At 31.7% G+C, this 13,686-nt stretch overlaps 1 protein-coding gene across 1 annotated transcript in view; it reads right to left on the bottom strand.

Moving 5' to 3' along the window:
• Window positions 1-2,680: 2,680 nt before the first annotated feature.
• Window positions 2,681-13,686, bottom strand: part of LOC142324630 (radial spoke head protein 6 homolog A-like) — a 38,836-nt gene continuing 27,830 nt past the window's right edge. Inside the window, exons 10-11 of the mRNA XM_075365478.1 lie at window positions 10,399-10,616; window positions 2,681-2,918 (exon numbers count right to left, since the gene is read on the bottom strand). Coding sequence (XP_075221593.1) covers window positions 2,681-2,918; window positions 10,399-10,616 — 456 coding nt within the window. The remainder of the gene's footprint in view (window positions 2,919-10,398; window positions 10,617-13,686) is intronic.

Below are 13,686 nucleotides of genomic sequence, written 5' to 3'. Positions count from 1 at the left end.
TTGATAGATTATACAAACTGGTGTGTAATATTTATGAAAAAGGGGAATTTCCGTCAGACTTCAAAAAAAGTGTTATAGTTATGATACCAAAGAAAGCAGGGGCAGATAAATGTGAAGAATGAAGAACAATTAGTTTAACTAGTCATGCATCAAAAATCTTAACTAAAATTTTATACAGAAGAATTGAGAGGAGAGTGGAAGAAATGTTAGGAGAAGACCAATTTGGTTTCAGGAAAAGTATAGGGACAAGGGAAGCAATTTTAGGCCTCAGATTAATAGTAGAAGGAAGATTAAAGAAAAACAAACCAACATACTTGGCGTTTATAGACCTAGAAAAGGCTTTCGATAACGTAGATTGGAATAAAATGTTCAGCATTTTAAAAAAAGTAGGGTTCAAATACAGAGACAGAAGAACAATTGCTAACATGTACAGGAACCAAACAGCAACAATAACAATTGAAGAACATAAGAAAGAAGCCCTAATAAGAAAGGGAGTCCGACGAGGATGTTCCCTATCTCCGTTACTTTTTAATCTTTACATGGAACTAGCAGTTAATGATGTTAAAGAACAATTTAGATTCGGAGTAACAGTACAAGGTGAAAAGATAAAGATGCTACGATTTGCTGATGATATAGTAATTCTAGCAGAGAGTAAAAAGGATTTAGAAGAAACAATGAATGGCATAGATGAAGTCCTACGCAAGAACTATCGCATGAAAATAAACAAGAACAAAACAAAAGTAATGAAATGTAGTAGAAATAACAAAGATGGACCACTGAATGTGAAAAGAGGAGGAGAAAAGATTATGGAGGTAGAAGAATTTTGTTATTTGGGAAGTAAAATTACTAAAGATGGACGAAGCAGGAGCGATATAAAATGCTGAATAGCACAAGCTAAACGAGCCTTCAGTAAGAAATATAATTTGTTTACATCAAAAATTAATTTAAATCTCAGGAAAAGATTTTTGAAAGTGTATGTTTGGAGTGTCGCTTTATATGGAAGTGAAACTTGGACAATCGGAGTATCTGAGAAGAAAAGATTAGAAGCTTTTGAAATGTGGTGCTATAGGAGAATGTTAAAAATCAGATGGGTGGATAAAGTGACAAATGAAGGGGTATTGCGGCAAATAGATGAAGAAAGAAGTATTTGGAAAAATATAGTTAAAAGTAGAGACAGACTTATAGGCCACATACTAAGGCATCCTGGAATAGTCGCTTTAATATTGGAAGGACAGGTAGAAGGGAAAAATTGTGTAGGCAGGCCACGTTTGGAGTATGTAAAACAAATTGTTGGGGATGTGGGATGTAGAGGGTATACTGAAATGAAACGAATAGCACTAGATAGGGAATCTTGGAGAGCTGCATCAAACCAGTCAAATGACTGAAGAAAAAAAAAAAAAAATGACTTCATATGTTTTTGCATATGTCTATGTAATTTTAATCTTTTAACCCCTTAATATTTTGTGTTTAATATGTAATTGTATACAAATTTTATATATGACATGATGTGGGGTCCTGCGAAAGTACAATCGTAAACATTATAAAGAAAATAGAAATAAAAATAATAGATAAAAAATAAGGTAACAGTTTTCTTATTTCTGTACTTGGGTGGATTAAGTTGATTTATAAATCAACTTAATCCACCTTTTATTCCACTTTTTTTATTTAAATTATTATTGCAGAGGTGATATGGGTCTTGAAAGCATTAATATATAAATCAATCTATGTGCTATAGATGTATAAAAAAAAATTGGGATTTTAATTTGTTATATCTCTTGGATGAGACGTATAGTTTAATTTAAGGCTAAAGAATAATTTTAGTTACACACATGGCCACAGATTGTTTCCCTATCTTTCCATCCCTTTGAGAGCTTTATTAGCAAAGAGGCGATTCTTGACCAGAAAGCATTCTGTTTTACAGTTTGCTAAATATGAGTTACAGATCAACATGTGTTCTATAGAAAAATTGATGTGATTCTCTGAGTGGCAGATATTCACTTGGAAGAATAATGGTCATCTTGCCAGACCTGGTTGTGCAAGACAGTAAAATCAATAATGAGTCAACAACAGTTGTACAAACGTTGTAAAAAAGCATTAAAACTATATATCTCATTTGTAATTAACCTGTACTTAATTAGCTTCACTGTACAAGAAATGAATGTTTAATAGAAAACTATTTGCTACAATAATTAACCTTAGCATTAAGTACTTCTTTCTCAGAGGTGAAAGTGTTGCACTAATTCCTAATCTTGGATGAAAAGTGCATTCTCTTCTTAATTTATCAAGAAAACTGTACTACGCATCTGGATTATCATACAATCCAATTAAATCTAAAGTGTTCAACAGTATAAATTTATTTATTTAGTTTGTTACTGTGTATCACTGTAGTTTAAAAAAAATTTAGTAACATAAACTGATCTTTTAAAAATAAAATAAATCTAAAAACAAACTGTTTTTTTAAAAATAAAATAATTCAATTGATAATGAAAAAGGACTGTACTTAAGTTTATTTAACAACAGTTAAGTAACAAACTTCAAAATTGAAGTTTAAAAAATAATTTTATTTATTATATGTAACAAACTTCAAAATTGAAGTTTGTTACATATAATAAATAAAATTATTTTTTAGAATGTTTCTTCTTTAAATTATCTTAAATTTCATAGCTTTTCTTGCATGTAATTAATCTTCTTCTGGTTCATCTTCCTCCTCCAACTCTTCCTCAGCTTCTGAAGATGGTGGTGGTGGTTTCTTCTCATGTGCTAATCGCCATTCTTCTTCTGCTTGAGGTGTTGGGTCATCTATTTCCATTACTTCTGGTCCTTCCTCATATTCATTTTCAGGAAATGGAAGTGGTAACGGTGAAAAACCATTACCAGAATACTTATGACCCCATCCTACATATATGTTACTAAACAACCTAACAAAAAATAAAAATAAAATGTTACATTCGTTACTATTATTATTATTAGCTTGATGTAATCATGTATCATAAAAGTGATATGCACACAGAGTTTCTTATAAAAATTTGCTCTACAATGCTGTAATACCTCGTTTTTACATATTTCCCAAGTATCAATATTCTATTTGGGGATTAATTAAAATAATAGAGTAAATAATTTTTTTTAAAAGTTCCTTTTCCTGAAAAATTGGTTTACTGCATTGTAAGGTATCAGATCTACATCATCAATGTTGTTTGTGGTGCATACATGGTACTGTCTCTACATTCATTTGTGCGGTTCTGGGTTTGAAGGCTAGTCAGGCCTTGTTTAATGAAGTCAGTTTTTGTGGTTCAGTTAATTTTTGAGAGTCGTTTCTTAACTATTGCCCAAAAATGTTCAATTGGATTTAGTCTGGGGAAGTGTCTGGCCATGGGAGAACTTTAATGTTTTGTTCTTCAAAAAATGTTTTCACTTTTTTGGCAGTATAGTATGGCGCCAAATCTTGTTGGAACACTGTTGCCTTGTGGGAGGAATTTGTTTGAAGTTGTCACACCTCTTTCCTTCAGAATCTTGAATATCTATCACTTTTCCATATAACATCTACTAGAAGTGATGAACAAGGGCCTTCAAATATGAAATAACTCCAAAACATTTTTCTGTTTAACTGATTTTTGGATATGAGCTAGTAATGTATTATCATGTGATACTTTTCTAGCATAGGGACCCTTAGCTCCTGAACATAAAAAGTGACTCTGAAAACATAAATTTTTCAGTCTTCTTTGGTCCAGTTATCATGGCTTTGGCTCACAAGAGCCTTTTTTTGTGCATTGCTGGTGTTAAAATAGCCTTCACTATCTCTTGTTCAACATCACACTCAAAAGCTATTTGTTGTTGCGACACACTGGTATGCTCCCAAAGGGAAACAATTTTTGAATCTTTCTTGGAGTTCAGTGGTATATTATACATTCAAGACATACAAAACAAAAACTATGAAAATATGATTTTGTAATAGAAACTGAAATAAACTTTCATAAAACATTATTTATAACTTGAATGTTGCTAAATAACCAAAGAACATTATACAGACAGCTTAAATTGAGTGTGGTCAAGCAGTGTAGCCACAATGTAGAAATATACAAAAAAATTCCCTGTGTTTGGATTAATTTGCATGCTACTGTAGAATGATTTGAAAGTTAAGAAAATTAGTGTAATAACAAATTGTCAATAAATACATAGTTCTAGTGGCATTATTATTCTATTAATGTCATAACAGAATTATTTTGAACATATTTACTGTTGTAAATTCATCAAACCCATTGAAACAAAATTGATATTTTATTTTTAATAGTCTTAAGTACTGAAGATTACTTATTTAGCTATATGATCAAAATTAGGTGTTATTGAATATTATTTAATTCTAACAAGTGTCAAACAGAAAGTGAAATAGCAGTAATAAAGTAATTTTAATTGTAAACAGTATATCAATTTCTTCCATAAGTCTTTATTTGTAGATAGTCTGATTAATTTTGTTGGATACATTTAAAACTTATTTAATATATATATTTTATGTTAAAAACTCAGTAAGCCTTAACCATTTTATTTGAATAAATTGAATATAATTAATTAAAAAAAAGGCGATTAATAAGTTTGTTGTTATGCCTGCAGTTCAGTTGACAAGCTGGGTTCTTCCTCCTTTCCTAGTTTTCAAACTCACAAAAATAATAATTTTACAAAATATTATTGCTTTATTAAAACATATTTAAACATTTATAAATATTAAAATTAATATTTTATTAAAAAGGGATTACTGAAGAATTTTTTTATTATGAACATCATTTTTAAATGTTTACTGGTCTGTAATATGACATAAGGAAAACTAAATTTATAAATTAGCATCATAATGTAGAATTTTCTTACACTGGGCAAAATTATAAATTATAGAGAAACTTGTCATTGGGGAGGTTGTAAAGCATAAAAATGTGGTTTTGAATAAATACTTAAGTTCTATATGCATATTAAGCGGTTTCTGAGTTAATTATAAAATAAAATTTAGCCAATGGCTAATTTGTGGCTAAAATAACACTCATTGTTTACCTGGAAAATTGTCCAGTAACTGGGTGACTGACCATGAACTGAGAAGTTCATGCTCATTAAAGAGCCTAATCTAACCTCTGTTAGATTCTAAATGCTTTTTCTTAAAATATCTTAGTTCTTAATAATAATTTTCTTAAACAAAACTGTTCTTGGTTTAGATTTAATATCTGTGGGTTTTGATTTGAAATTCATTGATTTTTTATCTGTTTTATTATTTATCTAATGGATTTTTTACCGCTTTCACGTTCTTCGCCCAGGTTGAAAAAATTACAAAAAAGCCCCTTCTCAAATATTAAAATATTAATAAAATAAGATTCAAACTAAGATGAAAACTAATATAATAATTAGATAAATAATGAAAGATAAGTAAAATAATGAAAGATAACCGTTAGGATAAAATATAAAACATGAATAACAAAATAAAATAAAATAAAGTATAAATTTAAAAGTATAGATTTAAGAATTTATATATACTTGCGTAATTTTACTCGAAAGCTTTTTATTTGGTTAACACAATAACCAGTTTGGAGAGAATGGAAACATTAGGTCTTAGGTCAATCATTAGTTTTGCTTCATTAAAATTTAGCATTAAATAAAGAGCATACGTGGATGGTTGAGACAGATTGCCATCGTTGAGACTTGGATATACAGAGAGGAAGATAATGGACTAGCTCTATAAACCCCCCCTCTTTTTCCTGTTTAGCCTCCGGTAACTACCGTTTAGATAATACTTCAGAGGATGAATGAGGATGATATGTATGAGTGTAAATGAAGTGTAATCTTGTACATTCTCAGTTCGACTATTCCTGGGATGTGTGGTTAATTGAAACCCAACCACCAAAGAACACCGGTATCCACGATCTAGTATTCAAATCCGTGTAAAAATAACTGGCTTTACTAGGACTTGAACGCTGGTACACTCGGCTTCCAAATCAGCTGATTTGGGAAGACGCGTTCACCACTAGACCAACCCAGTGGGTTTAGCTCTCTACCCAAGTAGTCCAATCGTTACACCGGTTGTTTCTGGAGCAGTTCTTTCCATCATTAGTGGGGAACATTAATGGCCCTTTTCAGAAGTATTTAAATTTGAAGTGACTGTCTTTGTTAGGATTCCAACTATGGCCACTTATGGTTAAGTGATCACAATTCTTTTAAAAACTCATTAATTTTTTTAAAACTAATTTTTTTATCCACTCATTCATATTGCAAGACTGGTCCAATTGTCGCTGCTACCAATTCTGGGAGATTACAGACCCAACATCCCTTTTCAGAGCCAACCTATGAATGCTGAAGCTAACCACTCGAGTCACGGCTAACTACAACTGGTTGGTTGTGAGCCATACTGGTTTTCTTAAAACCAATTAAGTTTAACATGTTCTTGCTGAACATGGCAGGGCATTTTTTTAATAAATATTACAAAAATATAATACTAATTCATAATTCAGAATGGTTGTAAGATTTTTCATCATTTTAGGGGAGAATTTTTTGATGCATTGGTCTAGTTTTTAACAATGTTTTCAATAAAAACAAAGCCTATAGATATGGGATCAAATTCTGTAAACTTTATATGCCATCTGGATACAGTTTAAATAACTTAATAATTATGGTTTTCATATTTATAATTACAATTTTATAATTTACTCTGAAAAAACTGTTGAACCAATAATATTGCCAACTGTTGGCAATATTAGACTTTCTCACTACGTGACGCTACTCTAGAAAAACTGCTAACTATTGGGTAATGTTAGATTTGCCCACAAAGTGAACAATGAAATTCCAAAGGGATGAAGGGAGGATACTCCATAAGGAAGAAACTTTTATTCCAGTTTATCTTTCGTTCAAGAGCTACTAGGTAAAAAAAACCTACTCTGGTACACTAAAACATTACAGAAAAGGTCTTCCAGAAATTTTGATAAAAAAAGCAGAAAAAAGTGGAATTGAGAGCCTTCAGAATAATGACTATAAAAAATTATCAAATGAACCAAGTTTTGATGGTATTGTGATATACTGAGCACAAAGGTTAATTACTTGAACTGAAGAGAAGATGTTCAGTAAAAACCTGATTAACCTACCGGGTTGGACTAGTGGTGAACGCATCTTCCCAAATCAGCTGATTTGGAAGTCAAGAGTTTCAGCGTTCAAGTCCTAGTAAAGTTAGTTATTTTTACACAGATTTGAATACTAGTACGTGGATACCGGGCTCTTTGATGGTTGGGCTTCAATTAACCACACATCTCAGGCATGTTCGCACTGAGACTGTACAAGACTGCACTTCATTTACATTCATACATATCATCCTCTGAAGTATTATCTGAATGGTAATTAACAGGGGCTAAACAGGAAAAAGAAAGTAAAAACCTGATTGTGTGATAAGTTATAACAATAGCAAGAAAGGAGTGGATCTTTCATCAGTTAGCTGCCTACCAGTGACAGCTCACTATTCTGTCACACAAAAAATTACCCTAATTAAAATATCTTCTACTAATTTAACTGTCATTTCTACAAAGCAGTAAAATTTGAGTTGCGCAACTTTATGACCCTCTGTATAAATATATATATATATCAATACCACCATTCCAATAATAACATGGAATGGTGGTAGGAGTATCTATGGAAATGATAACATTTTTAGTAGTGGGGGTTTTGGTTTTTATTTTATTAGGTGGTGGGGGTTTTATAAGTGTTTGCTGGTGTTTTTCTTTGTCATTTGTGGTTTGTCTTGATAAAGTCCTACATCTTGGACGAAACGTCGAGGTTTTCTGCTTTTGTTTTTGTTATTTTGTTAGTGTGGTTGTCGACGTAATGAATTACATTGGATAATTTTCTAACTTATTTAGTTTTTTATATTTGTTGAACCAGAGAATAGAATTTAGTTATTATTTTATATATATATATATTTTTTCAAATTTTTTGAGATGAAATATATCTAAAAACTTTCTCAGTTTTGGCAAAAAACAGGGGTAAAAATTTGGCTGCAATTGATATAATAGTTTTTTGTTTATCCTAAACAAACAAAAACCTTCTTCCTCTTTATATAATAGTATAGATTATGTTAGTTTTTCAATGGGTATTAAAAATATTAATTATGAAAATTGTAGTGCAGTTTTGAGCTGGAATTTTACTAAACTAAATAAAAAGATCAATTTAATTTTAAATTATTTTATTTGCTTTATACATTTATTTTTTATAATAATTTCAATTTTTTTTTTTAATATAATTTTAATGTTTAAATTTCAAATTAGACTCATCATGATGTGTTTTTTATTGGTTCAAAAAACCTTTTTGGAGAAAAAATGTGATAATATGAATTTAAAAATAAATTTTCAAAATATATTCTTTTAATGATAATCTGATGTGGACACTACATGACTTCCTTGTACGCCTATTAAATTATATATACACATTTTTTTCTGACCTATATTTAAACTTATTTCATTTGAAAGTGAAATACGATCCTCTAATTTTTTTAATAAAGTGGACAGTTACACAATTGCATTGTGGTAGACACCATATTGCATCCCTTTTTTGTGGTGTCCATATCAACATTTTATATTAGTTTATTTAATTCTGTTTCACATCGCTCAAGTAGTTACTTACGTGGTGTAGGGGAGAATGTGTTTGATTAGTAACCATGCACACATCGATTCGAATCCAACTTCATATATTTTTTTTTAATTTAAATATATTGATTTATTAATAATAATTATTAACCTCTGTAAAAATTTTTGAGTTAAAATGAAAAGTAAGATCCCCTTGTAGGATTTAAATATTTTATTAAAGTTTTATTTGGGTATAACTCTGGAACCAATGAAAATAAATACCACTTTTGATATATCGTTGAAAAGCTCTTAATGAGGGCTTATTACTAAAATTAAGAAAAAGTCCAAAATCCCAATTGTTTGGATTTTGAGCTTTTTTGGACACTTTTGGTTCAGTCAATTGCAGTCAAAAGGGGAGGTGCACAACTAGATATTACAGCAGTGCTAAATCCAAAATTTCAACATTCTACGGCTAATCGTTTTTGAGTTATGCGAGATACATACATATGTATGTACAGATGTCATGCCGAAACTAGTCAAAATGGATTCAGAGATGGTCAAAATGGATATTTCCGTTGAAATCTGAAAACCAAAATTTTTTGCGATTACAATACTTCATTGTACTTCGTACAAGGAAGTAAAAAAACTATTCTTGTTGTTTATAATTAAGTAATGTTACTCATGGAAATAAATTATGTTCATTTTATAACTTTTCTTTGTCGATGCTGTGATAAAAATTATCAGGCTGGGCTTCTGGGTAAGAAAGTTACATTGTTTGCCTAAAGAATATATAGGTGTATTAACATATTTTAGAGCTGGCTTTGTTCATTTTAAAACATTCCTATGTGATAGACACGAAAAATATAGTAATTTATGTCAGAAGGTTATTTGGTACAGACCTCCTCAATAACAAAATAGGTAGCATTACACTGGTGTACCGAAATAACATGTAGGAATATTTAAGTTCAGTACACCCATGTGCCAAACCTTGTGGAACATGTTGACTACCAGGATGGCCTTGCCATAGCTACAATCAATTCGGCTTGAACACCCAACAACTGTTTTCAGAGTCACTTTATTAAAGCCAACTTATGTAAGCTGCCACTGCCGACCACCTTGATCAGCCAACTTAATAAACAGTCGTTTTCAACAGTATTTAAGGTGCTTCTTGTTACCATCTGATGATACTATAATAATTTAAAAGCAATTTTTAATAAAAGTATGACAACCTCCCTAATTTTTATTATGCTGCAACTGCTAAGAAGTGCTGATTCAGCAAAGTTCTTTAAGACATCCATAAATTTCTGAAGTACCACACAAATCTTGTAGCATTGTCATGCTATAAGTCTCTACAACGAAGGAGAGAAATAAGCCCTTTAGGCTGATGACATCATATGTAAATAAATTTCACCAAATACAAATTTGCATTATTGTTAGAAATATGCTAAAGCAGATCCACAGAAGATCAAAGAATAGGAACATGAAAGAACACTATGCAAATCAATGTTTCATTTTATATCATTACCATGAAATATTTTGAGATTACATTTTTAAAATCCATTGTTTTACAGTGAAGAACTGCTGGCTTTCATCCCATTGGACTAATGATTATTTATGCTTCTGATATGATCAATATAATGCATTATTATTATGTACTACTCAGAATAATATATTTAACTTGTTGAAATGAAAAGAAGAAATATTATAAAGGTTGAACAAATACACATCATTCAGTATATTAAGAATGATGAATATATAGGAGAATGATTAAAAATGAATGTAAAATCCAAGTGTGACCTTTGGTAATTTTTATTCTGATACCTACTTTCCAACAGCAAAAGAATAAGCTCCAGGCCATAAGTTAGAAGAAACAAAAGCCATTGCATTTTCAGGTGTGTAAAGAGAAGTGTTTCGTACTGTCCATGGTGGTGTTGATTCCAGACTCTTATCTTCAGACAGTGGCGTAAGAAGCGGAGGTCCAACTTCTGGTTTTTCACTTCCTTCTTCCTCCTCCTCCTCTTCTTCTTCTTCCCCTTCTCCCTCCTTATCAATTAAACAATTAATTAACCATTTTAAAAAATAAAAACCTGCATATAATTATAATAAGATAAATATGCATAACCAAATTTTATGATTCATCCTATCTGCGCAGTATGTTAACATGATTCTTAACTACTTTGTGAATTTTCCATAAATATAGTGTGGTATATATTGCAGATATATGAAAGTGTGAATACAGATTTTATAGAGTAATATTTCAATTGATCTACATTAATTATCTTCAATAGATTAAGAGGCCAAAAGCCTTACTTTAATCAGTTTTGTAAGAAACTGGACTCATAAAATGTCAGGTGTCATAAGCAAAGTGATTGGCAACATGTGATGCAAGTCACTCCTGAAGCTGAGATAGGTATTCTCAAGAGAATGATCATCTCATGTCAGGCTTAGAAATATAGTGAGGAATGAAGGTGGATTCACTCCTGAATAAAATAAACCTTCTGTTCTCAGAAGGGAACACACAGTTATATGTCATCATGCCAAGTTTAATGAATGCAGATGTTTAGCTTAGCCGTGTGGCACCTTCATTCTACTTTACTATTAGCACTGTCCTACTGGCTGGGGAGTGAACAACATACTGTCCTCAGAAAAAAGCAACTCAATTGGTGCCTAATTTAATTCAGATGCTTTGTATAAGACAAATTAATATTGTCACTTTACAATTATTACTTTTACTTTTTCTATCAAAACATAATGTATTGTATGCATTGCTCCTTTTTAGTAGGGATAACTTGTGCAAGCAAGGTTATTAAATTGGGAACAAATAAAAAAAAAAATGTATTGAATTCAATCTAATTTATTTTATTACAATTTACATATAAAAAAAACAATAAAACATTTTTCAACACTGTCTATCAAAATTAATAATTACCTAAAAAAGGGACAGAATTTTCTTCTATACCCTCCTTACCTTTTTCTCTTGTGTAGAATATTGAAGTTAATAAAAAAACAGACAGCAAATTGCAGTAGATCTTAAGTAAATAGTCAACATAACAATTGAATAATTACTCAGAAAGAAGTAGATAAAGAAAGTGATCAGTTTTTTATAGGGATATTTGCTATAATGGAAGTGGCAACAAGGGGATTCACTTTGTTATATAATTAAACCTCCTCTATGAATCATGAGACCTTGCCGTTGGTGAGGGGGCTTGAGTGCTCAGGGATACAGAGTAGCTGGACCGAATGTGCAACCATATCGGAGAGGTATCTGTTGAGGGCCAGACTAAGGAATGATTCCTGAAAGAGGGCAGCAGCTCTTTCAGTAGTTGTTAGGGGCATGAGTCACAATGACTTAAACGGCCATATAAACATCAGTCAGTCCTCTGAGTACTGCGCAGCTGAAAGCAATGGAAAACTACAGCTGCTTTTTTTCCAAGAAAATGTGGCTCTCTGCATTTTCACATAGCAATAATGGAGGCGCCTTCCTTGGTAAAATATTCCGGAGGTAAAATAGTCCCCCGTTTGGATCTTCGGGTGGGGACTACTAAGGAAGGGGTCACCAGAAAATTAAAAAATAACATTCTACGAGTCGGAGCGTGGAATGTTAGAAGCTTAAAAAAGTTTGGTAGGCTAGAAAATTTAAAAAGGGAAATGGATAGGGTAAACGTGGATATAGTAGAAATTAGTGAGGTTCGGTGGGAAGAGGAAGGCGACTTTTGGTCGGGTGACTTTAGAGTAATTAACTCAGCGTCAAATAATGGGCAGGCAGGAGTAGGTTTCGTGATGAACAAGAAGATAGGGAGTCATTGTAATAAGGATAAAATCAAAACCTAAACCGACAACGATTGTTAACGTCTATATGCCTACAAGCGCCCATGATGATGATGAGGTAGAGTGTGTATACGAAGAGATTGATGAAGCAATTAAACACGTAAAAGGAGATGAAAATTTAATAATAGTTGGAGATTGGAATGCAAGCATTGGAAAAGGCAAGGAAGGAAATATAGTGGGTGAATACGGGCTGGGCAAAAGGAATGAAAGAGGGGACCGACTAATAGAGTTTTGCACGAAGTACAATTTAGTAATTGCCAACACCCAATTTAAAAATCATAGTAGAAGAATATACACTTGGAAAAAGCCAGGCGATACTGCAAGGCATCAGATAGATTATATCATGGTTAAGCAAAGATTTATAAATCAACTCGTTGACTGCAAAACTTACCCTGGAGCAGACATTGATAGCGACCATAATTTGGTGATAATGAAATGTAGATTGGGGTTTAAAAACCTGAAGAAAAGGTGTCAGATGAATCGGTGGAATTTAGAGAAGCTTGAGGAAGAGGAGGTAAAGAAGATTTTTGAGGAGGACATCGCAAGAGGTCTGAGTGAAAAAGATAAGGTAGAAAATGTAGAAGAAGAATGGGAGAATGTTAAAAAGGAAATTCTTGAATCAGCAGAAGCAAACTTAGCGGAATAAAGAGAACTGGTAGAAAACCTTGGGTTTCAGACGATATATTGCAGCTGATGGATGAACGTAGAAAATATAAGAATGCTAGTGATGAAGAAAGTAAAAGGAACTATCGGCAATTAAGAAATGCTATAAACAGGAAGTGCAACCTGGCGAAAGAAGAGTGGATTAAAGAAAAGTGTTCAGAAGTGGAAAGAGAAATGAACATTGGTAAAATAGACTGAGCAAACAGGAAAGTTAAGGAAAATTTTGGGGTACATAAATTAAAATCTAATAATGTGTTAAACAAAGATGGTACACCAATATATAATACGAAAGGTATAGTCGATAGATGGGTGGAATATATTGAAGAGTTATACGGAGGAAATGCATTAGAAAATGGTGTTATAGAGGAAGAAGAGGAAGTTGAGGAGGATGAAATGGGGGAAACAGCAGTTTATTAATTTTATTCAATAATTTGTAAGTAGAAAAGATTCTTAAAATAATATTGCTTTTAACAAGATTAATGGCATTAAAACAGGAAATTGCAGTAGAAGAATGTTGTTTAATTTAAAGATCTTTGGCTATGACTTCGAATCAAAAGGCTGGAAAACAGTAGATCCTATTCTGGATCATATTCTGGATACATGATGTAGATTTGAAATTGTT

The sequence above is a fragment of the Lycorma delicatula genome, chromosome 5 (assembly GCF_047948215.1).
Source record: "Lycorma delicatula isolate Av1 chromosome 5, ASM4794821v1, whole genome shotgun sequence".
Classification (NCBI taxonomy): domain Eukaryota; kingdom Metazoa; phylum Arthropoda; class Insecta; order Hemiptera; family Fulgoridae; genus Lycorma; species Lycorma delicatula.
The sequence above is the reverse complement of the archived record's forward strand: the minus strand, read 5'-3'. Positions and strand labels throughout refer to the sequence as shown.